This window comes from Podarcis vaucheri (assembly GCF_965113315.1).
Source record: "Podarcis vaucheri genome assembly, chromosome: 8".
NCBI classification, from domain to species: Eukaryota; Metazoa; Chordata; class Lepidosauria; order Squamata; family Lacertidae; genus Podarcis; species Podarcis vaucheri.
This window is the reverse complement of record NC_138766.1, coordinates 4013168-4037244: the sequence shown is the minus strand read 5'-3', so window position 1 is coordinate 4037244 and position 24077 is coordinate 4013168. Positions and strand designations below refer to the sequence as shown.

General features: G+C 41.7%; 1 protein-coding gene across 9 annotated transcripts in view; it reads right to left on the bottom strand.

The window, feature by feature from the left end:
• RALGAPA2 (Ral GTPase activating protein catalytic subunit alpha 2) overlaps nt 1-24077 on the bottom strand; it is a 222355-nt gene that overhangs the window by 113948 nt on the left and 84330 nt on the right. For all 9 annotated transcript variants that reach the window (XR_014222286.1, XM_082234139.1, XM_082234143.1 and 6 more), the window contains 6 exons: nt 10397-10525; nt 8422-8547; nt 6680-6738; nt 4565-4673; nt 3056-3166; nt 2261-2329 (listed from right to left, as the gene is read on the bottom strand). Coding sequence is in view for 8 of the 9 variants with exons in the window: in XM_082234139.1 (XP_082090265.1) it covers nt 2261-2329; nt 3056-3166; nt 4565-4673; nt 6680-6738; nt 8422-8547; nt 10397-10525 (603 nt within the window). In the remaining variant the exon portion in view is untranslated. The remainder of the gene's footprint in view (nt 1-2260; nt 2330-3055; nt 3167-4564; nt 4674-6679; nt 6739-8421; nt 8548-10396; nt 10526-24077) is intronic.

The window sequence follows — 24077 nt, the reverse complement described above, 5'->3', positions numbered from 1 at the left end:
TAGGTTTATTATCATCCAATATTGAGCTATCAGATCCAAAAAAGTGCATCCATTTTGAGCTGTTTTGTTTGGGGTGGGGTGGGAGAATGGCTAGAATTACTTCACGGGCACTATCTGGAGCCCATTTCGTTTAGCTGCTGATTAAACATTAGGGTACATTCATAAACTACATTCATATCTCTCTCTATATAAGAATATGTGTGATCAAATTCTGTATCTACAAAAAGTAAGTTTAAAAAGAATGAATTATTGAAGTGAGAATATGTTATCCTAAAATCTGTTATCTTAAGTTAGGCCTGTCCATCAGGAAAATAAAAAGCCAAGCCAAGCAACAGTTAATAAATAATGGCTGCTAAATGCAAAACCACAGAACAATAGACCTCATCATATAAAGAAATAATTTATCTGTATGAGGCAAGCCAGTTCAGATGTACAGTAAAGCCTGGTGTTTATCTTTAAGAAGCCTCAAGGGCTCAGATTTTGGCAGAATGTGCTAATGTCCTTTCCCTTTTGTTCCAGACTCCTCGGGCTCTCCTTTCACTGCACAGGTCTTACTCTTTATAGCAGCAGACCACACTTCTTAGTACTCTGTTCAGCTCAAACAGAGAAAAGTTCTAGTATATTCTCCTTAAGTCCCCAATCCCACTGGATGTTCCAACTGAACTCCCAGCCTGCACGACCCAGTAGGTCCTAAAGGTTTTTGAAATTGGCCTTCCTAAAGTCCAGAGTGCATGTCCAACTGCACTCAGCTTTCCTTTGCATCTGTATCATGAAACCCAGGAGGACATGATCACTTCCTTCCGAGTGCTTCCAAAAAGTGTATTTTCATAATACGCTTACTCTGTTATTAAAGGCTGCGGGTGTACTAGTCAGTAAATAAGTCTATTAGAATATTTTTGAAGAAAAGAGATAGATGATAGACAATTTTTATTATTTATTTATACCAGGAGTTGGCAAGCTACGGCCCCTGGGACAGATTAGGCCCACCTGGGTCCTAAATCTGGCCCGCGCTGTGAAGCCAGAACCCGCCGTGAAGCCGAGACTCCCGGCGATGGTGATAGGAGGAAGAGGCTGAGCGGTGATGGCTCGGCCACTTAAACGCCATGCCTGATTTACCTCAGTGGCATTTGATTGGCAGAGACATCCCCATGCCGTGCTGAGGTAAATCAGGCGCAGCGTTTGATTCGTAAAGCCGCCGCTGCTCGGCCTCTTCCTCCTGCCCCTGCCGCCACCCTGGTGCTCCTGTGGGCCAGAGAGCGGAGCGGATGAGCTCGCTCTGCCGACCCATGAGAAGCAGCAGCAGCAGCGGTGGTGGTGGCAGCGGCAGCCCCTGGGAAGAAAGGTAAGCTCAGCGGCTGGGGCTGAGGCTCTTCTTCTAGCTCCCTCCTGGTGCCACTTCGCCAGCCTGCCACAAGGTCTGAGGGACAGTCCGGCCCGCTGCTAAAAAAAATTGCCGACCCCTGATTTATACCCTGCCTTTCCCCCAGGTCTAGGACCCAAAGCAACTCACAAAAATTAAAACAAAAATGAAAAAAAACAGAGATAGCTAATAACATATAAAAATTATAGTTAAAAAGTAATCAAACTATAATGGAATTAAAACAATGTAAAAGGAAAATTATTAAAATGCAGACAGATAAACAGCACAGCACTTTGAAAAGTTCTTTCTTTAAAAGCAGCCAGTTCTGCTGGAGTAAAACAGTCCTCACCTGCCAGTTGAATGGCACCCATCTAACTTCTCTAGGAAGGGAGTTCCAAAGCCATCTCTTATGTCCTCACCAGGTATGCCTGTGAGGGTGGTGGGACTGAGAAAAGGGCCTCCATTGAAGATCTCAGAGCCCAGGCAGGTCCATATGGGGAAATACAGTCCTCAAACAGCCTGAACCTACGTCATACCAATATGTATATACACCTTACACAATAGTTATAAAAGGCACTTCACTTTATACACATACTTGTGTTTTTTGTGCCTTCATTTAATAGACTGAGAAGAGGTTCTCTTTTTTGGTCTGGCTGTGAACAAATACTATCACCATCAGTCTAATTGTTTTGAAGAACTGCTAATCATCATTTTTGCAGTTTGAAGGAAGATGGCTCTATAGCAACAGGTTTTAGACTGGATTTTTCAGCCTGGGAAATATACACTGTATGTTTTCATACTCCCACCCACCACTGGATCATGGGAACAGTGTTTAAATATTAACTCCACAGTAAAAACCATCATACCAGGACAAACCATTGACAGTTTAATATTCCATACCTTTTTATCACCTTCCACGGAGGAGTATTCTGCACTAGGCAACAGAAATGAAATTGTGGCCACAAGGATCTGTGTAAATCCAATTTCAGAAGGATAAATTTACAGACATGTTCTATTTCCCAAAGTCATTCTCGAAGCAGGTGTCAAAAGTGTTAGGGAAATTTGAAGCTGACCTAGTTCATAAGAAAATAAATACCTACTATCTCCCATGTGTCCCATTCATCTTTCCCTCCACTTCTCTAGTACTACAGAAAAGGGGGGTGGGGAGAATAATCTTTCCAAATCGTACAACTAGAAACACACAAATTAAGCACACATCATGCAAACCTGCTTACTCTGCTTACAATTTAAATCTAGTTTTAAAAGTCATCATGCTTTGGGCCAACAATTCAGCTAATACCATATAACTAAATTACATCAGTTGTGCCTGTAGATGTATACTAAATATATACTTAGATCTGTACTCTGTTGTCTGAATAAGATATCACCATATTTTTTGTGTATAAGACGATGTTTTTCGCTAAAAAAAAATAGTCCAAAATAGAGGGTCTTCTAGCTCTAGCTGCTGGTTCTGTTGGACCCCTTCTCCTGCTCCCTGTCGCTAGCTATCACTCACTCACTTGCCCTGATTTTCCTGTCTATGTCCCTCAGCGGTGGTGAATTAAGGGCTTAAAAAAAAAAAAAAGCTTGTCTTATACACGGCGGTGTGTTATACATGGTAAGTTTTTGTACATAATTAAGCATAGTATATTTGTTACTGAAAACAACACACAAATTTTAAAGAGATAAACATACTTCAATAATTTTTCTGGGTAGTGAAGATTTGTATTTCTCAAGTTTTTCCCAATAGGAGGTCAGTAACTGAAAGACATCACAGGCTTCCTGTGCTACCTGTTTGTTGCAAAACTAAAAAGAAGAAGAAACAAAACACCAATCACGAACCAACAAAAGGGAATACAAACAAACTGGAAACATTTCAGATACTGCAAATAGTTACTACAGATTCTTGTTTAATTAGTCCAGTTTGGAGAATACCACTTCCCACAATGAAGAGTTAATGCACAGTAGGAGAGCAGGCTCATATCTGGAATGTACAAAACCATTGTCAACCCTGTGTTCAGGACTGATGCAGGATAGCCCCAGCTGAAAGACCACAGATATCTCTGTGTCATAGGCCTCTGCTCCCAGGCTACCTCTCCCAGACTCTGCCTTTATGTAGATAACTTTCATTTTAAAGGTACAACCATCTTGTCTGAACATGGGCACTCCTTCTGTGTTCCATAGACTCTCCTAGGTGTACTTATTGCACTATTGGACTGGTGGTGCTGCGAAAAGCATTTGTTTCCTCAAGTTCACGTGTCTGTAAAGCTGACGTGTCTTGGCTCTGACTCTGCAGGTGCTGGTGGTATGGGAGATGGCTCTGTGAGCTCCTGTCAGGAGCAGCCTCAGAACCCAAAACCCTGTATGACTCCATAACTGGAGATGCTACAGCCTCAGACTCTGAACCTTGATCACTGCAAGATTCTGTCATGTCAGCCAGCTACTGATCTACTGAGTGTGTAGAGGACTGAGGACTGATTGTTTGGTAAAGGTATCTGGAAATTGTAGGTTTGGGGTACGTGCCTTTCCTGAGGTAGGCTTAATGGATAATTTTTTCCTTAAGGAAGGAACTAAGGAAAGGGATAGAAAATAAAAGTAACTAGTTGTCTTCTTTTTCCTCTTATGAAAAAAAGTGTGTGCGCGCGTGAGAAAGAAGAGCAAAAGAATGGACTCAACTAAGAGCTTCCGCCTCCTACCTGTTACCTGCTAGGCAGGCATAGGCAGTATGGAATGCTGAGTGTTTGTTGCAGATACTTATTAACATGCAGTTCATGCAATGTGACCTTGACTATTGTCAAGAGCAGGTGCTGTCTTAGATGACTTCCTTCCTCTGGCACCTTGGAAACACATTTTTTTGTTTAGTTTTTAAAAATCATGTCAAGAAATTCTATGCTTTCCTCAACATTTTCATCAGAAAACAATAGATGCAGTGAGAAATACTGGAATCAAGTTGTTAGCTGCAATGCAACAGGGACTTAAATTGGAACGTTTCTTTCAGAAATATCTCAGCAAGCATTTTATTGTCTTAAGTACATAGAAAATGGTTTAATTTACAAAACTTCATAATTTGTGTTGACAGACTGAATTTGAGAATCTTCCAAACAGCTTAATAAAATATTCGAAGTATTTAAAACACTCTTTGGTTGAAGTCAAACCCCACAATTATGCACAATCAAGTCATACAAACTTGTGTCATACTGGTACCTTTAGTGTCACACCTAAAACGTTTATTGCATCCTTTACTTGGGGATGGTTTGTACATTGCACAAGTTCCTCACATATCCAAAGCCCAAGGCAGCAAAGAGCTAAACACCTTGAAAACAAGAAATATACAAGTCAGTAAGCTATCATGTCCCTCTCATTTTTCAGTTCTATGAACAACTGAATTGTAAAAAGACAGCAACACATGTGGATTCAGATGGTTGCTGTATTATGTGACAATCTATACTCTTATACAGGACTTGATCCTAAATCCAGCTATAGTTCTGGCACAGCAGCTTCCTTTGGTCTTGTTTGGCCAATGATTCCTATGCTAGTGCTGTTATAGCGACATTAACAAAGGAAGCATCACTTTGTCAGCCACTGAATAGAATCAAGTGGTATTTAATAATAATAATAATAATAATAATAATAATAATAATAATAATAATACCTTTATTGTCAATGTACAACCTGTGTACAATGAAATTAACCGAGCCTCCCCCCCAACCACTCAATTTCATTGCACTCTTTGTGCTTGTCGCACAACACACCAGTCAGTTGCACTATATTACCGTATTTTTCGCTCTATAGGACGCACCGGACAATAGGACGCACCATGTTTTAGAGGGGGGAAAACAAGAAACAAAATTTCTCCCCCTCTCTGCCCAGCGCCCCTTCAGCGAAGTGGCAGGAGGCACTGCGGAGAGAGGGGGAGAATTTCCCCCCTCTTGTTTTCCTGCTCTAAAACAAGGTGCCTTCAGGCGGCTACCTTGGAAGCCTGGAGAGCGAAAGGGGTCGGTGCCCACCGACCCCTCTCGCTCTCCAGGCTTCAGGTTCCTTTCGACCTGCTCTTTGGGGCTGGCAGGGGGAAGCCCACCACCAGCCCCAAAGAGCAGGTCGGGGAGTGGGGAAAGGCGCGCAGCGGAGAGGCTCCTGCCATAGCCCCCCGCGCGCTCCCCAGGCTGGAGAGGTGACACGCAGCTATAGAGGCTCCTGCCATAGTCGCGCGTCACCTCTGTAGCTGGGAGAGGGTCGCGGGGGGGCCTGCTTTAGCCCCGCGCGCGCTCTCCCGGCTGGAGACGTGGTGCGCGGCTAAAGAGGCTCCTGCCATAGTCGCGCGTCACCTCTCCAGCTGGGAGAGCGCGCGCGCGGCTAAAGCAGCCCCCCGCGACCCTCTCCCAGCTGGAAAGTTGACGCGCGACTACCGCAGGAGCCTCTTTAGCCGCGCGCGCGCTCTCCCAGATGGGAGAGGGTCGCTGGGGGCTGCTTTAGCCGCGCAGACACTCTCCCAGCTGGAGAGGTGACGCGCGACTATGGCAGCTGGAGAGGTGGTGCGCGACTAAAGAGGCTCCTGCCATAGTCGCGCGTCACCTCTCCAGCCAGGAGAGGGTCGTGGGGGGCTTGTTTAGCTAAAGAAGCCCCCCGCGACCCTCTCCCAGCTGGAGAAGTGGTGTGCGGCTAAAGAGGCTCCTGCCATAGCCGCGCGCCACCTCTCCAGCTAGGAGAGGGTCACGGGGCTATGGCTTCTTCGCTCCATAGGACGCACACACATTTGCCCTTCATTTTTGAAGGGGGAAAAGTGCGTCCTATAGAGCGAAAAATACGGTATTTTCCGTTCAGCAGCCTAACAGCCCACGGATAGAAACTGTTTTTTAGCCTGTTGGTATGACTGATTATACTTCTATATCTCCTGCCTGAGGGTAGAAGATTAAAGAGGTGCTGGTTGGGGTGTGACTCGTCCCTAAGAATTTTTCTCGCTCTCCTAAGGCGATGTCATCTAGCGGGCTGAAGGGACAGCCTATGATATCATGTGCTGTGTTCACCACCCTCTGTAAAGACTTTCTGTCCGTGGTTGTCAACGTACCACACTGTGATACAATATGAGAGGACACTTTCTATTGTGGACCGGTAGAAGGTCATCAGTTGTTGTTTAACACTGTTCTTTCGCAAGACCCTGAGGAATATTTCCAGTTGTAACCCACTTTCTGGGTTTATGACTGAACTTTAGTTACAGCGGACAAAGTAACAATAACATCAGGCAATTATAACCCTTCTACACAAATAATTTATTCTTCAATTTATATTCCATAATATTTTCTGTTCTATTCAGTATTTTACCTTGAAGCTTCACTTGGTTCATTTGCAGCATTCTTCAAAAGAATATTTATGAGGTAGAACTACAATAAAAAAATCATGACAGTAAGCAATTTACTTCAAACAAATATATTGCAGAAGAACTCTAATTTCTACCCTTAGTCAAATATAGTAAAATGGAGCAAATTTCATTGATCTCAATTTTATTACTTAAAATATTTAAACTGTTTTGTTTTGTTAACCCATCTGTAATCATTCTCTCTCTTGTTCTTAGTGGAAATTCTGCAATTAATTCATTAATGCAATTAATTCACACTCTTCCTCTCAAAATGCTGCCAAATATACAATGGGCTTGCCTATCCTTTAGGCAACTGGTATGTTTTGTATTAGGGACGTGGGTGGCGCTGTAGGTTAAACCACAGAGCCTAGGACTTGCTGATCAGAAGGTCGGCGGTTCGAATCCCTGTAGCGGGATGAGTTCCTGTTGCTTGGTCCCTGCTCCTGCCAACCTAGCAGTTTGAAAGCACGTCAAAGTGCAAGTAGATAAATAGGTACCGCTCTGGCGGGAAAGTAAACGGCGTTTCCGTGCGCTGCTCTGGTTTGCCAGAAGTGGCTTAGTTATGCTGGCCACATGACCCAGAAGCTGTCTGTGGACAAACGCCGGCTCCCTCGGCCAATAAAGCGAGATGAGCGCCGCAACCCCAGAGTCGGCCACGACTGGACCTAATGGTCAGGGGTCCCTTTACCTTTACCTATGTTTTGTATTTGGTTTTTAGGGGCTGAAATCTGATTTCTATACATGCTGCAGCCATTTCTGCACTTACCAAGAAACCTCTGTAAGATCCTAAAGAGGCATGAGAGTAGGGGAGGGCGGGGGAGATCAATTTGTTTGGTGGCATTCACTGTCACTGCCCCAGTACAAATTTCTTGCCCCATACGCAAATGCTTCCTCCAGGAATTAATTGCAGGCTTGGATGGATGCCATTTTTAAAAAACCTTCTATTTTTTTTAACTTCCTATTCTCTTATTCCACTAAACAAGTTTAGTTCAACTAAATTGCTCAATTGCATCTGCTGCGCGCAAACCTCCCTTACCTCAGTACATATGATAACATACCCTCTAACACGCTGAGGCGAAAAACTGCACTGCAAGTCTTTTGGGGCTGTGCTCCCACACAAATCACATGACATGTGTGAGATCATGGCCCTGAAAGACATGCTTTTTCCAGGAGCCTAAAACTGCGCGTTTTGGGGCACCGTGTGAGATCATGACCCTGAAAAAGCACTTTTCGGGGTGAGCACAGCACGAAATCACAGCTCCCCAAAATGTGTGGTTTGGAGTGCCATGCTCGTGCGACAAAATGGGATGTCCCAAGAGCTGAGAGGTTTGTGATGCTCTACATTGAAAAACAGCTGGGGAAACCAAGGTGAGATAATGAAGTAGCCAAGTGAATATATTGGAAGATACAGTACCTGCAGTGTATCTCTGGCAAATAAGTATTTTGAATCTTGAAAAAGACCCTCTGTCCTCTCTTCTCTATTTTGTAACCATGACATTTTTAGGTGTCTTAGCTTTAGTATGGGGGAGGCTCCTCCCACTAGATGGGGCAAGGCTTCTCCAGTTTGCATAAGCCCCACCACAACAGTTGGTAAGAGAGAAGAAATGGCCTGCTCTGGATACCCTCAATCCACCAGTAAGAAGTAGGAAGGTACACATGACTCCCCCAATTTGTAAAATAGAAATCAGCTAATAGTGAAAACATTTACTTTGACACCTGTAGTTCCTGTGATGATTTCTGCTTCAGCAATGGGTTGCAATAATGGAATTTCTTGATAGAGGTTAGGAAAGCAAACCAGAGAACCAAGAATGGTATGTGCTTCTAAGCGTGGGGCCTATAAGCAAAACAGAAAAAGGAAAAGGGAAAAAAAGTAGGTAATCTTGTCAATTAATATAAACCCAGTAACGTTTTCTCCAGCATTGTAGGTGAAGCAGAGAAAATAACTCATAACCTGCATAAATATTCTATGTCTGCTGCTTATTTTAATTTTAGCATTCTCCTTCTGCAAGGAAATGATGAAGGAAGGATTAGTATTGTGATAACTTGACTTGATGCCCTGCATCTTGGAGACATCTCACAGGCTGCAGATGGAAACGAGACACTAAAATAGGTTCCTCTCCTATGGCAGGCCCCCCACGACACAGCCCAAGCTGACCAGGAAGGCTGCCAAGCCACTAGAGAGGGGTTTCAGAGGGTATAGGTGGCTACAGGGGGAGGAAAAATAGTGCATGTGTGATGCCTTCTACATGCAAACTTTGGATCAAACCGAAGTCTGAAGATATACTTCTCCCCTTAAAAGGCTGTATAAAATAGCACTAGCTGCTTGTAAATCTAGTGTTCTTATTAGGCATGCAAGGAAAAAATAATAATTTCCCCATTCATATTAAAGTTTCATTCATTTCATTTTCCATTTGTTTTAATTTTGTTCAAACCCACCCCCCAAAAAACCCCAATTTCAATAGGAATTCCCACCTGCCTTTCTTCAGCTACTTTTAACTTAGATTCTTTTCGTTCAAATGACACAGGGTTTTGATGCATTCTGCCATCCCTCCCCAGGATCAGAGCTGCCAAATTTCAGATAAAAATGGGGACACTTTGAACTAATTTGTTTCATTTTCATTAAAAAAAAAAAAGATTATTCATCTCTGGTGTCCAGATGGCAGTGAGGCCCAATTTAAAGTTCTTCTAAAAACATCTATATTTCAACATGATTTTCTTTGCTGGCTTGGATGACCAGCTAAACAGAAAATGTAGAATACCTTACAACAAAGAGGTTGCTTAGTACTGGCAATCAAAACAGAAAAATCCCACTGCAGGCAGTATCATTTCACATGTCGACTCTGCTATACAAACATGGCTATAAAAACTGGTCTTGCCGCTTCATTTCACCAGCAAACACAAGTTATTATAATTCTGAGTATATCTGGTTATTTCTAAAGACATATATGCTCATATGACAAGCTACCATATAATTAATGAGCATTACATATACCAGTAAGATGGAGGCCCAATGTGGTTACATTTTTGAATTAGCAAAATCTGTATTTACGTGCATCATGTTGTCACAATGTCAAAAAATCACAATGAAGATACACACCTACATGTTTCATCAAAGGTAAACTATATTAATAGTGTATGGTTATTGTTAATGTACAAATTCTCTTAAACAACGTAAGTCCTCCATAGCTACCATCTTCAGCTGTACCACACAAACCTCTATGGCAATATTGGGCACTAAGAAATGGTAAGGCCTTCCCTGTTCATTTGTTCTCATGATACTATGCTTGGGCTATTACTGTATCTAACTTGGATATTTAAAAAAAAAACCAGTCCTTGCTCCAATCCTTTACAGCACATATGCCAGTACACATTTGTAATGTTCATGTATAACAAAAACTTAATAACATTCTGAAACCCAACCCTTGCTTTTAGAGTGCAAATGTGCTGCAGTATTAGTGGGGATATGATTTCTCACATTTTGTCCTTTTGATGAAACACCTTTGCAAGACTAGGATGTCACCTTATCCTACAATTTCACACATCAGCTGCCATGCTGTCTGCCCCAAGAGCCCAGTTTCACATTGTGCTAATGAGTCAACACCTGTTAAGAGTAGAGAAATCTGAACCTTGCTAACAATTGTGCACTCTCATAGGAACAGGACACCGAACATTGCCATACTTACCTCCAACATGTTTGTACTCAGGACTCTGGATGCAGCTGTTATGAAGTCTCCTATTAGCAAAGTGAAGCCAGGTAAACCCAAGAAGAAAAAGCAGGGGGGACAGTGTCTGATCACAGTATTTAAAACATCCTGAAAAGGAGAAAAAGTTTAAATTTTTGAACTTGTTAAGGCCAGATTAGTTACAAACACTAAGAACTTTTCCAATTGACAGCAGTGTCATTATTCCATACCCATGCAATGGTTTCAAACATTAATAATAAAAGGATTCTTCCTTCTTTTACTAGCCTAGATCCAGCATTTGAGTTTAAAAGCAGCTGACCCATACTTAGATGAACCCAGGAAGAATGTAGAAATCTGCCTTATTGGTCAGGCTGTTTGTTCATGTAGTACAGCAATAGAATCATAGAACTGTACAGTTGGAAGGGACACCAGGTCTCACCCCCTGCAATGAAGGAATCTCAGCTAGATCATACATGACAGATGGCCATCAAATTCTTTTAATAATTGGAAGAGGAGAAAGGGAAAGATTACATAGGAACGGCTTTAATGAGAAAATGGAGCATTTTTGCCATGAGCTTCATGAGCGAAATCAGAAGTTACAAAAACAGGAGCCACAAAAACTTATAAACTCATTCTACCTGCAACACACAGAGACACATAGTGGAAAAAAGATTGCCAAAGTAGTAACTCATGAAGGAGAGTCATCCACCTTCTGAAGGAGTCTGTTCCACTGTCAAACAGCTCTTACTATCAGAAATTTATTCCTGATGTTTAGTTGGAATCTTCTTTCTTATAACTTGAGGCCATTGGCTTGGGTCCTAGCCCCCAGAACAAGAGAAAACAAGCTTGCTCCATCCTTCATGTGACAGCCTTTTAGATATTTGAAGGTGGCTATCACCTTCAAGCTGCACACATTCCAGCTTATCCTTCTTAAACTGTGACACCCAGAACTGAACACAGTACTCCAAGGGTGGTCTGACCAAGCAGTGGCGTAGTGTGGGTTGTCAGCACCCGGGGCAAGGCAAGTAATTTGCGCCCCCTCTGCCCTAGGGGCAGAGAGCTGCGAGTGCGAGCGCCCCCCCCCGATGTTGCGCCCGGTGCGGCCGGCCCCCCCGCACCCCCACACTACGCCACTGTGACCAAGGCACAATAGTTCGGTACTATGAATTCCCTTGATTGCGACACTATAATTTGCTGCTGCAGCCTAGATTGGCATTAGCTTCTTTTGCTGCTGCATCACACTGCTTGTGGTCTACTAAGACCCCATGATCCTTTTCACATGTGTACCCAGGTGTCCCCCATCTTATATTTGTGCAACTGGGTACAGAACCTTACATTTGTCCCTACTGAAATTCATGTTGTGAATTTCAGCCTAGTTCTCCAATCTGTTAAAGTCATTCTGAATCCCAATTCTATATTCCCTAGCATTGGCTACACCTCCCAGTTTGGTGTCATCTGCAAATTTGATGAGTATCCTCTCAATACCTTCATTCAAGTCATTTATAAAGATGTTGAACAACAATGTGTGGACATTATCTACTCTGACTGGAAGCAGTTCTCCAGGATTTTAGGCAGAGGTATTTCCTATGATCCTGTTAACTGGATTTGGCAGAAGCTGAACCAGAAACTTTCTGCTTTGCAGGCATGTACCACTGAGTTATGGAATCAATGATGTCCATTTGCCTTGTGTAGTCTGTTAACTTTATTGTCTGTATAGCTATTCACAGCCCATGTCATGTTCTTCTTTTCACTGAGGTCTGCTCCTGTTCTGACTGCTCCAAGAACTTGTACTTTAAAGAGAGGATTAGAAAAATTCATGGACGATAGTACTATCAGTGTCTATAATAATAATAATAATAATAATAATAATAATAATAATAATAATTTATTATTTATACCCCGCCCATCTGGCTGAGTTTCCCCAGCCACTCTGGGCGGCTCCCAATCAGTGTTAAAAACAGTACAGCGTTACATATTAAAAACTTCCCTGAACAGGGCTGCCTTAAGATGTCTACTAGTCATAATGGCTATGTTCTACCTCCACTGTTGGAGGCAGTGTTGCTTGAAATCTTAAGGTGGAGGGAAGAGGACAACTGCACTCAGGTCCTGTTTGCAGGCTTCCCATAGGCATCTAGTTGGCCCCTGTGAGAACAGAATGCTGGACTACATGGACCTTTGTTTGAACACAGCAAAGTTCTTCTTATGGTCTTATGACTTCAGTGCCTAGCAATCTGGGATCTCTTTGTCCACCTCAAGATAAAAAATAAAGGGGGAGGGGTGAAAATTGGTGAACAGAGGGCATTAGTACACCTACAACATGCTTTGCCTCTTGAAATCCTTCAAGGAACTGTCCATTCATCATGGTTAACTAGCTCTTCCAGGTTCTGCTCAAGTTCTGCTTCTTGCTCCTGAAAAGAAAGGCCAGCAGACCCTGTTTAACAGGGAGACTATTTGAAACGGAGCATGGAGGGGGCAAGAAACTGCTCCAAACTGAAAAGGAGGACTTACTGGGTACCAGTTTTGCCACCAACAGTTTTGATTTTATTCAGCCTCTTACTGACCAGGAGTACCACCCATATCAGAAAAACATTCACTTGTCTAAGATAGGATAAAGATATAGGTATTAAGTAAAGGGACTAGTTTGTGTTTTTTGTTTTGTTCTTCTTTTTTATTTTATTTTTTAAAAAAGAATTCTGCAGTGCTACTCCCTACATCCAAAATCAGTTTCACTGCCTATGCCAGAGTCATATTACAGAGCAAGGAATGAAGAAAAAGAAAAATACACATTACAAGAAAAACATTAAGTAAACTCCTTCTGAAATGAGAATCTCACATAAAAATCAGTTTGAGTAGTAAAATCATGTCAAAAAATTATGTTCTCCTCCTCTTAATTAAGTTTTCCAATGCGTAAGCAGTCTCCAGGTCTTACATATAACATTTGCTCCTCAGGAAATATTAGAATATTACACAACATTGCTACGTTGTATAGCTGAAGCATGAAGATTGCAAAACCTCATCTTATAGTATCATAAGCCAACCTGATACATGTTTTTACACAAATATTGTTTAAAAGGTAAACACATTTTAGCATCATTGCAGGGAGCATTTTCACCTTTGAAACACTACACAGGTTAATGTTCAAACTGGTTTTAATCACTTCCCACAATACATTTTAAAGGCAATATCAGTCAATGCAAACATTCTAAAAGAATGAGCAGATGGATGCTGGAGCTCATAAAGTGGCTGGTAAACTCCTGCTCTGAAAACAGAACAAAAGACCCACCTTTTCCATAATTAAGGGGCTGATTAATGCATTGGGCTCCTCACAACACACCTGTAATTACTGAGAGGTAAGTATTGTGTTGTGCGCCTAGTGTCTGAACAAGCCATGCAGCAGCAGATGGGACGACATCTCTATTGACATATGCTCCAATAAAAAGACTCATGAATCTTGGGATGAAAGACAACAGAGAGTAGATTTTTTAAAGATTAGTAAGTACTAACCCTTGCTCTATTTTCATTAAAGTTGTGTCCACATAACGAAAAACTATTTTCAACTCTTTGAATTTTACCAGAAATATTCTGGAACATACCCAAGTAGAATCAGGTGAAGCCACATCTTTCAGCATTCAAAAAACTTTACCTCTTCATTTTAAAAGACACACACAGAGAGAGATAATAGGGCTCAAGTCTTCTAACTTTTTCTTTAAATCCCATTATCTTTTAGTCATCCGATAATTTTGTTGAAAGATAAAGGACCAATGGACACAATTCACCAGGATGTTCTCCTGTCTAGGACCCACTGAAATGCACCCTGTTACTTCCATGGCCAAAACCCAGGATAGTCCTCCATTTACCATCTAAGTTGTGGCTATTCAACACCAGTAACTGGCAGCAGCAGACAAGGGGTGAGACTTCGTCTTTTGTCATTATTATGAATTGCTGTAAGATTTTTATATTGATCCTTATAATTTTGTACTTATGTATTGCCACAGTTATATCTCAGGGGAATTATTTTAGCTGCCTTAAGCATGACAATAGAAAATCAGGATACACATTTATAATAAACACCAAAGAAATAAGTTCTGGCTCGACATCTTTAAAGGTTCAAGTCATAAAGGTGACACAAGACATTCTGTGCATTATAGTCTTTCAGGTCTGTTAGTGTGTCTGGACCCACATGTGCACAAACATGTATTCTGCACACCTGTTCACATAAAATACTAATTTGTGAAATTATCAATAAGGTTCTCAGGATTTTAACAGGAGATAATTGAGCATACGGGGGGGGGACGCGGGTGGCGCTGTGGGTAAAAGCCTCAGCGCCTAGGGCTTGCCGATCGAAAGGTCGGCGGTTTGAATCCCCGTGGCGGGGTGCGCTCCCGCTGCTCGGTCCCAGCGCCTGCCAACCTAGCAGTTCGAAAGCACCCCCGGGTGCAAGTAGATAAATAGGTACCGCTTACCAGCGGGAAGGTAAACGGCGTTCCGTGTGCTGCGCTGGCTCGCCAGATGCAGCTTTGTCACGCTGGCCACGTGACCCGGAAGTGTCTGCGGACAGCGCTGGCCCCCGGCCTATAGATGTGAGATGGGCGCACAAACCCCAGAGTCTGTCAAGACTGGCCCGCTCGGGCAGGGGTACCTTTACCTTTACCTTTAATTGTGCATGCACAGGATTGCACTGGCTGTACTAACAAGAATCACACCATTATAGTCATTGCAATATTTTTTAACAAAAGGGTAGTTGTGTTTAGGGATAAGCTTGTACCAATATACAATGATTTAGAAGCAACAACAGCATTTAAAGATAGAGTAAAAAGGATTAATAATACAAGGCACAGGCTAACCCACCCACATGTTGCCTGGAACATATGCTTATTTACTGTTGCATAAACAAAGGAGAAAGGCTAGAGGCAGAAAGTCTCCTAAGGATGGAGTTATGAGGTAGAGTTTTAGAGATCCCACTTTTCTATATACAGCAAAAGACCCAGGAAGGGAAAAAAGTTACTTGTAAAGTAGCAAGTGAGAGCCAGAGGTGGCCATGATTATGGAAATAGAAAAGGTAGAGATGGGAAAGGGGACTAAGATGTAGCAGTTAAATGTCCTAGATTAGAAGGAACTGGAGGAACCCTTTATATCATGCTTTTTGGACTAGTTGCCAAGCAACTAGATAGGCTTGGATATTTCAAGAAGGATTTAGTTGTTTAAGATAATCCTTCCACTTGTCTAAAAGGTGAAAGGTCCTGGCTTTAACCAGGTGGCTGACTACTCAACTAAAAGTGACTTCCCACTTTCCACAACCACCAGTTCTCTGGATTCTTATGAATCTGACAAGTCTTGCTTCGAAAATAGAAAGATATTTCCCTTTAAAGAGACACGGGTGGGTGCTTTTCCACAGAGTAAGAAGAAGAAGAGTTTGGATTTGATATACCGCCTTTCACTCCCTGAGTCTCTCTTTTTTTTAGAAATAATTTTTATTGAGATTTAAGATCACCCACCAACACCAGTAAAACATCAAATCTTATTACATATATCCTACTTTATGCTCCGCAGAGCTGTTGACTTCCGTCCTTCCCTTCCACCAGTTTTCCTATTCTATTCTATAGTTCACAGTTTCTTTGATTAGATATTACAACATGACATAAGATTTACTTCAATCCTGCCAAAGTTTTCAAATTTGTACAGTTCTCACTTATATAGATCAAAAATTTACACCATTCTTTTTGGTACTTTGTCTCCTCCTGATTGCGAATTCTGTGTGTCAATTTAGCCACCTCAGCATATTCAACCAGCTTTATCTGCCATTCTCCTATTGTCGGCATCTCCTGTTGCTTCCACTTTTGAGCTATCAGAACTCTAGCTGCTGTTGTTGCGTACAAATATAATCTTTGATCAGTCTTCTTAATATCTTCTCCCACCAAACCTAGCAAGAATTCTTCCGGCTTTTTGGGAAAGCTATACTTAAACATCTTTTTTAACTCGTTATAAATCGATTCCCAGAACTCTTTTAATTTATTACATGACCACCACATTTGAAAGAAGTCGCCATCCTTTTCCTTGCATTTCCAGCAAGTTTTACTACTAGTTCTGTACCTTTTTGCCAATTTGGTGGGAGTAAGATACCAACGATAGACCATCTTCATAACATTCTCTTTTAAGGCAGAACAAGCGGTGAATTTTATACTCTCATTCCAGAGTTTGGCCCATACATCATAGTCTATGTTGTGTCCTAGATCAATAGCCCATTTTATCATAGCCTCTTTTATAAGTTCGTCTTTTGTATTCCATTCTAATAGGAGATTATACATTTTTGAAAGTAGTTTAGACTTACTTTCTATAATGTCTATTTGAAATTTCGATTTTTTGTCTTCAAATCCTAATTTTTTGTCCTCTTTAAAAACATCATTGACTTGATGGTATTGCAACCATCCTGTCAATTTTCCAGCAATACAATCATAAGGCTTCAATTTCCAACCTTTTTCGGCCTTCATCAGAATCTCCTCATAGGTGGCCCCTCTCCCTTCTATGTTCAGTTTCTTAACTGTTAACATATCAATTGGTGACACCCATCACGGTGTTTTCCTTTCCAACAAATTCTTGTTTCTGTCCCAGACTTCAAATAGAGCACCCCTTATCCCATGATTTGTAAACCCTTTATGCACTTTTGCCTTACCATACCAAAGATAGGAGTGCCATCCAAATCTATTGTTGTGTCCCTCCAAATCTAACAAATCTGGGTTCTCCTGGGTTATCCACTCCTTTATCCAACATAAACACGCTGCTTCATAATAGAGTTTCAGATCAGGTACAGCGAACCCCCCTCTTTCTTTCTTATCTGTCAGTATTTTAAATTTGATCCTTGGTCTTCTCCCTTGCCATATAAAACGCGAGAGAGTCTTTTGCCACTCTTTAAATTGTCTTAAACCTCTTATTATCGGGATTGTCTGGAACAAAAATACCATTTTCGTTAATAAGTTCATTTTGATCGCTGACATTCTTCCAGTCATTGACAGCTTTAGTCTGTCCCATATTTCTAAATCTCTTTTAATCTCCTTTCAGACTGGTTGGTAATTGTCACTGAATAAGTTTATGTTCTTTGCCGACATCCAAATTCCCAAATATTTAACTTTTTTGACCACCTTGATTTCAGTTTCTTGTTCTAACCTTTCTACTTCACTTTTTTCTAAATGTTTGCCTAACATTTTCGTCTTTGTCTTATTCAGTTTAAATCCTGCCAGTTGCCCAAATTTTCCCATTTCTTCCAATGCTATTTTTACACTTTCTTGAGGTTCTTTTAAGGTTAATACCAAGTCATCCGCGTAGGCCTTAAGTTTGAATTCTTTGGCGCCTATTTTGACCCCTTTTATCTCTGTTCTTCCTCTCAGGCAATTTATTAGTACTTCTAATACACTGATAAAAAGCAGCGGAGATAGTGGGCAGCCTTGTCTGGTACCCTTTGTAATGTCAAATGAGTCTGTTAAGGTGTTGTTCACAATTAATTTTGCTTTCTGCTCTGAGTAAATTTCCTCAATTCCTCTTAAAAAGGTGCCACAGATCCCCATCTTTTCTATACTCTTCTTCATAAATGACCAGGATACATTATCAAATGCTTTTTCAGCATTGAAGAACATCAGTATGGCTGGCTTATCATTTCTTACTTCCAGGTATTCCAATATATTAATAATATGTCTCACATTATCCTTCAATTGCCTACCTGGCAAGAAACCTCCCTGGTCTTTATGAATTAAATCACTCCTTTAAGGAGTCTCAAAGCGGCTAACATTCTCCTTTCCCTTCCTCCCCCACAACAAACACTCTGTGAGGTGAGTGGGGCTGAGAGACTTCAGAGAAGTGTGACTGGCCCAAGGTCACCCAGCAGCTGCATGTGGAGGAGCGGGGAAGCAAACCCAGTTCACCAGATTACGAGACTACCGCTCTTAACCACTACACCACACTTGTTAATACTGGTAGTATTAACTACTCCAGAAACAAAATAACTAACTCAGTCCAGAAACAAGGAGCATTGGGAAGGAGAAGGTGAGGAAGAAAGAAAGAAGGGGAGAGAAGTCAGCTGCAATGGACAAGCCAAGAACAAAGCTTGTGGTTTGAAGAGAGTCTGGCTTTGGACATAAGGCTAGGCTGCAACAAGGCTTTGCTCCCGGTAGTGAGGGAGGAGAAGGAGAGGACTGAAACACCTGAGGTATCAGCAAAATGCAATAGCATGCTGTAAGTTAACCTGTAGCGGATCCCACTGCCACCAAAATGTAGCAGATCCCACCACTGCTATCAAAAATATAGCGGATCCCACCATTCTGCCATCAATAATGGCAGATCCCACCTACTCTTTACAAACCCCATGGGTTATTGTATTGGTTTCTGTGTGAGGATAAAACCTTGATACTTGGAGACTCAGGCAGAAGTTGAACAAATAAGAAAGATTTATTATCTGGACCAGGTTGGTAAAACAAATGATTTGTCAGGAGATAAAGTTCTTTCAGGAAACAGTTAACTTATTAATAATAATGCTAAATCTACTGGATGTTACAGGTTTCTAGAGAAGGTAAACATGCAGCTTCTTTTAAAGTTCAGTTGCTTATTTTCAGTTATTACTCTTCCGTTAGATGTTACAGGTTTCCAGACTCGCTGATAAATGCTTAGCTTATTTCAAGTTATTTCACTTCACTTCCTTAACTTAGTTGCATAGGTATTACAGTTTATTACTTTGGTTCTTAAACAAGGTGGTACTTTCTGTCAGTTTTCCGACTTCTTATCAATCACACTCCTGAGGTACTTCTAGCAGACCCATGGAACCACCACATCCCTCTTAATTGGCTTGGGAGTCTTCTCTTCCTAGAAGATCTCTCCCCTCCTGACTGGAATAAGATCCAAGCAGATGGTATCCTCACAGCTCTGCTTCTCAAACTCAGCCCTCCAGCTAACTCCTGTCTGAAAATTCTCCCAAGACGCTAAACACAGTCTTCCTGTCTAAGTTCAATTTATTCCCTATGCCGTTTAATACCTGTTTAATACCTACATGAAACCACTGAGAGGGATAATCTGGAGGTTTGGAGTACGCTGTCAGCAATATGCTGACACACAGCTCTACTTCTCTTTTGTATATTTGCAGGTGAGGCAGTGGATGTGCTGGACTAATGTCTGGCCTCAGCAATGGACTGGATGAGAGCCAACAAACTGAAACTCAAGCCAGAGAAGACTGTGGCACTATCAGTGGCTGGTTCCCTAGACTGGATGGCTGGAAGGTTGCTGGAGTTACACTCCCTCTGAAGGAGTGGGTACGTGGTTTGGGGGTACTCCTGCATCCTTTGCTGTCACTTGAGGCTCAATGAGCCTCAGTGGCATGGAGTGCCTTTCATCAACTTTGGCTGGTGGCCCAACTGTGCCCTTATCAGGACAGGAACCGCCTATCTACTCTTATTTATGCTCTGGTAAGCTCTAGGATAGGGATGCGGGTGGCGCTGTGGGTTAAACCACTGAGCCTTGGGCTTGCCGATCAGAAGGTTGGCAGTTCGAATCCCTGCGACGGGGTGAGCTCCCGTTGCTCGGTCCCTGCTCCTGCCCACTTAGCAGTTCGAAAGCACGTCAAAGTGCAGGTAGATAAATAGGTACCGCTCCGGTGGGAAGGTAAATGGCATTTCCGTGCGCTGCTCTGGTTCGCCAGAAGTGGCTTAGTCATGCTGGCCACATGACCCGGAAGCTGTACGCCGGTTCCCTTGGCCAATAAAGCGAGACGAGCGTCGCAACCCCAGAGTTGTCCGCGACTGGACTTAACGGTCAGGGGTCCCTTTACCTTTACCTAAGCTCTGGGTTAGATTACTGCAACGTGTTATCCGTAGAGCTGCCTCTGAAGACGGTTTGGAAACTTCAGCTGGTGCACAATTCTGTGGCCAGGTTAAATAATCTATGGTCTGTGAAAGTGTGGGGGAGTGGACTTTTATTTTGATGAATATTTTATTATGGTTGTCAGTCAGTATTTTTTTATTATGCTTTTATCATTGAAGTTCTGTAATGCGTTTCTAATGTTGTACACAGCTCTTCTGTTAAAGGGTGCTATATAAATTGAAAAAATAATAAAATACTTGTTTCTAAAGCTGTATATTATATTATATTGTTGTAATCCACCCTGAGATGGTATGGTGAAGGGCAGTTAAGGAATAGTATGAATGAATGGGGTCTGGCTATAATAATTATTATGGACTCATGCATAATATTGTCCTTCTAGACCACAAAATTACTCCCTTCATGTTTATGACATCAGTTTAGCTCTTTGGAAAGTACCATAATCTTTTCACTAGGATAAATATGCTACACTTTACAAGCTCAGACTAATCTTTGCTGACTCCTTGGAATCCTCTCCAATTTGTCTGCATGCTATGTAACATCTGCTAACTTAAATTAAACAAAATAGCCCAGCTACGTACTGAAAAAAGAGAGGCACTTTGATCTCCTGCTTTGCATATGCCATTTTTTAAAATCAACTCAAGAAGACCACCACCCCTTTAAAATAAATAAGTAGGTAAATAAGTAAATGATTAAGTAAGTAAGTAAGTAAATAAAACCATAGCACACTTGTCAGTGGTATGAGCCAAGTATATTGTATTTGTGTGGCAGAAATCATAAAATAATTAAGAATCTGTTTGATAATGATTGTTGACAAATCTATATTCCTAAAGTTTAGAGCAACCTGAAGAGCTGAACAGCAGATAAAAGCAAACTAGAAATTTAACAGTCAGTTTTAGTACATTTTTATAGCACATGGTGCCAATGTTAAGTTGAACTTCTTCATCTAACCTCCGGCACAAGGCAGGACTATTCAACATTAGACCCTCAAACATGAGTAAATCACAGAGCAATCCTCAAGCAAATACCGGGCAAAAACCTTTAGACAGGGTCACCAATTAATCTGACAAGAGAAAATTCCTTTAATCACCAACTCTATGTATGCCAGATTCTTGACTCAATTTATACCAGTCTCTGATACCAGGAAAAATCAATATAGGCATGTATTCAGGTAAAGCAATATTCCTCTGGTTAACAGTAATAACATATAACAAAAACTTCACTCTTGTGGTTTATCACCACAACAGCTACTCACTTTGGGTTTTAGTAAAGCAAACAGTCTAATTTGTCAGCGCCTAAACGATATTGAGCATCAGAACAACTTGGCCACAATAAGGAAATTTTGCCCATGGTATGAATATTTTCCACCTTCCTGATTCGACTCTCTGGCACCCTATCTGTATAACCTAGCAATTCTAAAATATAGACGCACTTTTACTCTCACAAGATTGAATATATTGCCCTTGGCTGTACTTGAGAGACGATTCCAAAAGATTCCACAAAAAAAACGCTTATGTCCCTGTGGAGATGGCAGTACCGAATCGGGGGCACATGCCCTTCTGGCTTGCACTCTCAATTAAGACTTGAGGAATGAGATTATCACCCCTCTTTTATTGTCCATTCCAGGTCATCCAACCACTGCCACAGTGTCCTTTCTCTTGACAGATCAAGATGAGCAAAGGTTGCAAGGTTTTTAGCTGGGGCAATCAGAATAGACTCCACTATTTGACTACTGATTCAAAACCCTAAAATGTATTTTATATAATTGACTTTTTATTTCTATTCTTTGTATATCATTTTATTGTTTTATTGCTATGGCCAATGGCTGACACAAATAAAGATTCATTCATTCATTCAATTGGAAAGACGAGACCATTGGCTTGTCAGTTCCTTCCTATTTCTACATGGCGGAAAGTAAGTGTTAATTAATAAAATGTTAGAGTTGGATGGACTGAGTAGCAAAGATTGGGATAAAGGAGGGCATGGAGCTGGATATTTTAATTTGGGGGTCAAGTGAGGTTTTATATATATATAAAGTCAGGCCTGCTTGATAGCGACCATTAGGATTGATTTTGAATGCTGGTTCATGAAAGGTACTGAATCCCTCTAGTACGGGACTTTTTAAACGCCGGGTTTCCTGCAGGGCTAAACAGTCAAATTGGCGTAAATAATTGTCTCCCTTCTTACTGCCCCAGCCTGCAATGTTCCTTGACAGAATATGATATGGTGTTCTGATATTCAGTTGAATCAGGGCTGATTTGTGTCCCCCGTGTGGCTAGGGGTTCAGTTCCCATCAGTCTGGGATCAGGTGTCTGTGTAGTTGGAGGCAGCATCTCACTGCAGGGAATTATTTTTGTATAGAGAAATTTGCAATTTGACATTTTATAACCCAGGACACAGGTTGTAACCCAGGACTCAGAACAAGGTCTGAGGATTTCTAACATCCTTTCCCCACTTATTAAAATATCATGTGGATATTAAGTGCATCAAATGCACTCAGGAGTAAAGTCAGATCAAGCTGAATGCATTCTCAAATTCTGTAAACCAAGAAATTAAAGCTGCAACATCCAACCACAAAGTGAATTTGCCATTTACTCATTGCGAGCGCAATTACACGATAGGCTTGTAGGAAGCATTCACTGCACACTGCTTTTGCAGACCAATAAAAAGAAAGTAATTATTTAAGAATTAGATTTACTGAATTTGTACGTTATGGCATTCACAGATAGTGGGAAGATTTGGATTCACCCATTTCCACTTAAGATTAAAGATTTTCAACCTTTTTGAGTCCATGGTTCCCTTAATCAACTGCATTCTTTCTGTGGAACCCTGTGGGGCTTAGGAGCCCAGCTATGTCGCCTGCAGAGCTGGCAGCCTCTCCCCCTTTTTCGAACATCTTCCCTTGTGCTCCCTCAACTTCCTCTCCTCTCCCCTGTTTTAGGGACTTCTCTGGGCAGCTGCTGCTGCTGTCCCTGGTCTCTGAGCTGCCCCCCCCCGCCCCAAAGAGAGGTGCCTCCCAGAGGCACCATTCGCCTGCGGAGCTTATAGCCAGGGTTACTACAATAGACAGCTGTGCAAGCTCTTGAAAGGCAGAGACATGAGAGGGCATCAGAGGAGGGAGGGAAGGGAAGGGAAGGGAAGGGAAGGGAAGGAAAGGACAGAGGCCAGTGTTGTCCGCAACTCCCCTGATCCATCATTCAAGGCACCCCAGGGTGCCATGGCATACTGGTTGAAAACCACTGACTTAGATCAATAGTCACAAGATGTCTGCAAATATGACCTTTCTGAGGGATAAAGCCAGTTGTGCAAACCTCCCGAGTTTAGCAAGCTTTAGTCTAGTCCTGGTTGGAAGTTATACACCATTTTCTTTTGGACCTCTTTGACTAATTATTCAAAAGTTTGTTCTAATCATTTCCAAGTGTCAAAGGCATATATGACCCACAAATGAGCCTTCATGGGGACTTTCTCAAAGATAAGCCTTTGTGGCTCAAATTTACGTTATGGACAAAGACTGAGTCAAGCTAACCAAACCAACTTCTTTCTGCTGAACATTTCAAATATTTAATGATTACAAAAATGCATTTTATGAAAAAATGTGGTGAACTGGCAATTATGGAAAGATTTTGCCTCATAGGAAAGCAGCAACATGAACATCTGTTTTATGCTTAAGTGATTTTGCCACACACACACACACACACACACACACTCAGATAGTTCAAATACACTAGGTTGTTTCCTTCAAAATGCAATTCTATAAAAGCAAACAGCATTTTGAAGCTTAGAGCCTAGTAAATCAATCATTTTAACTGAATGCTAGGTACACAGT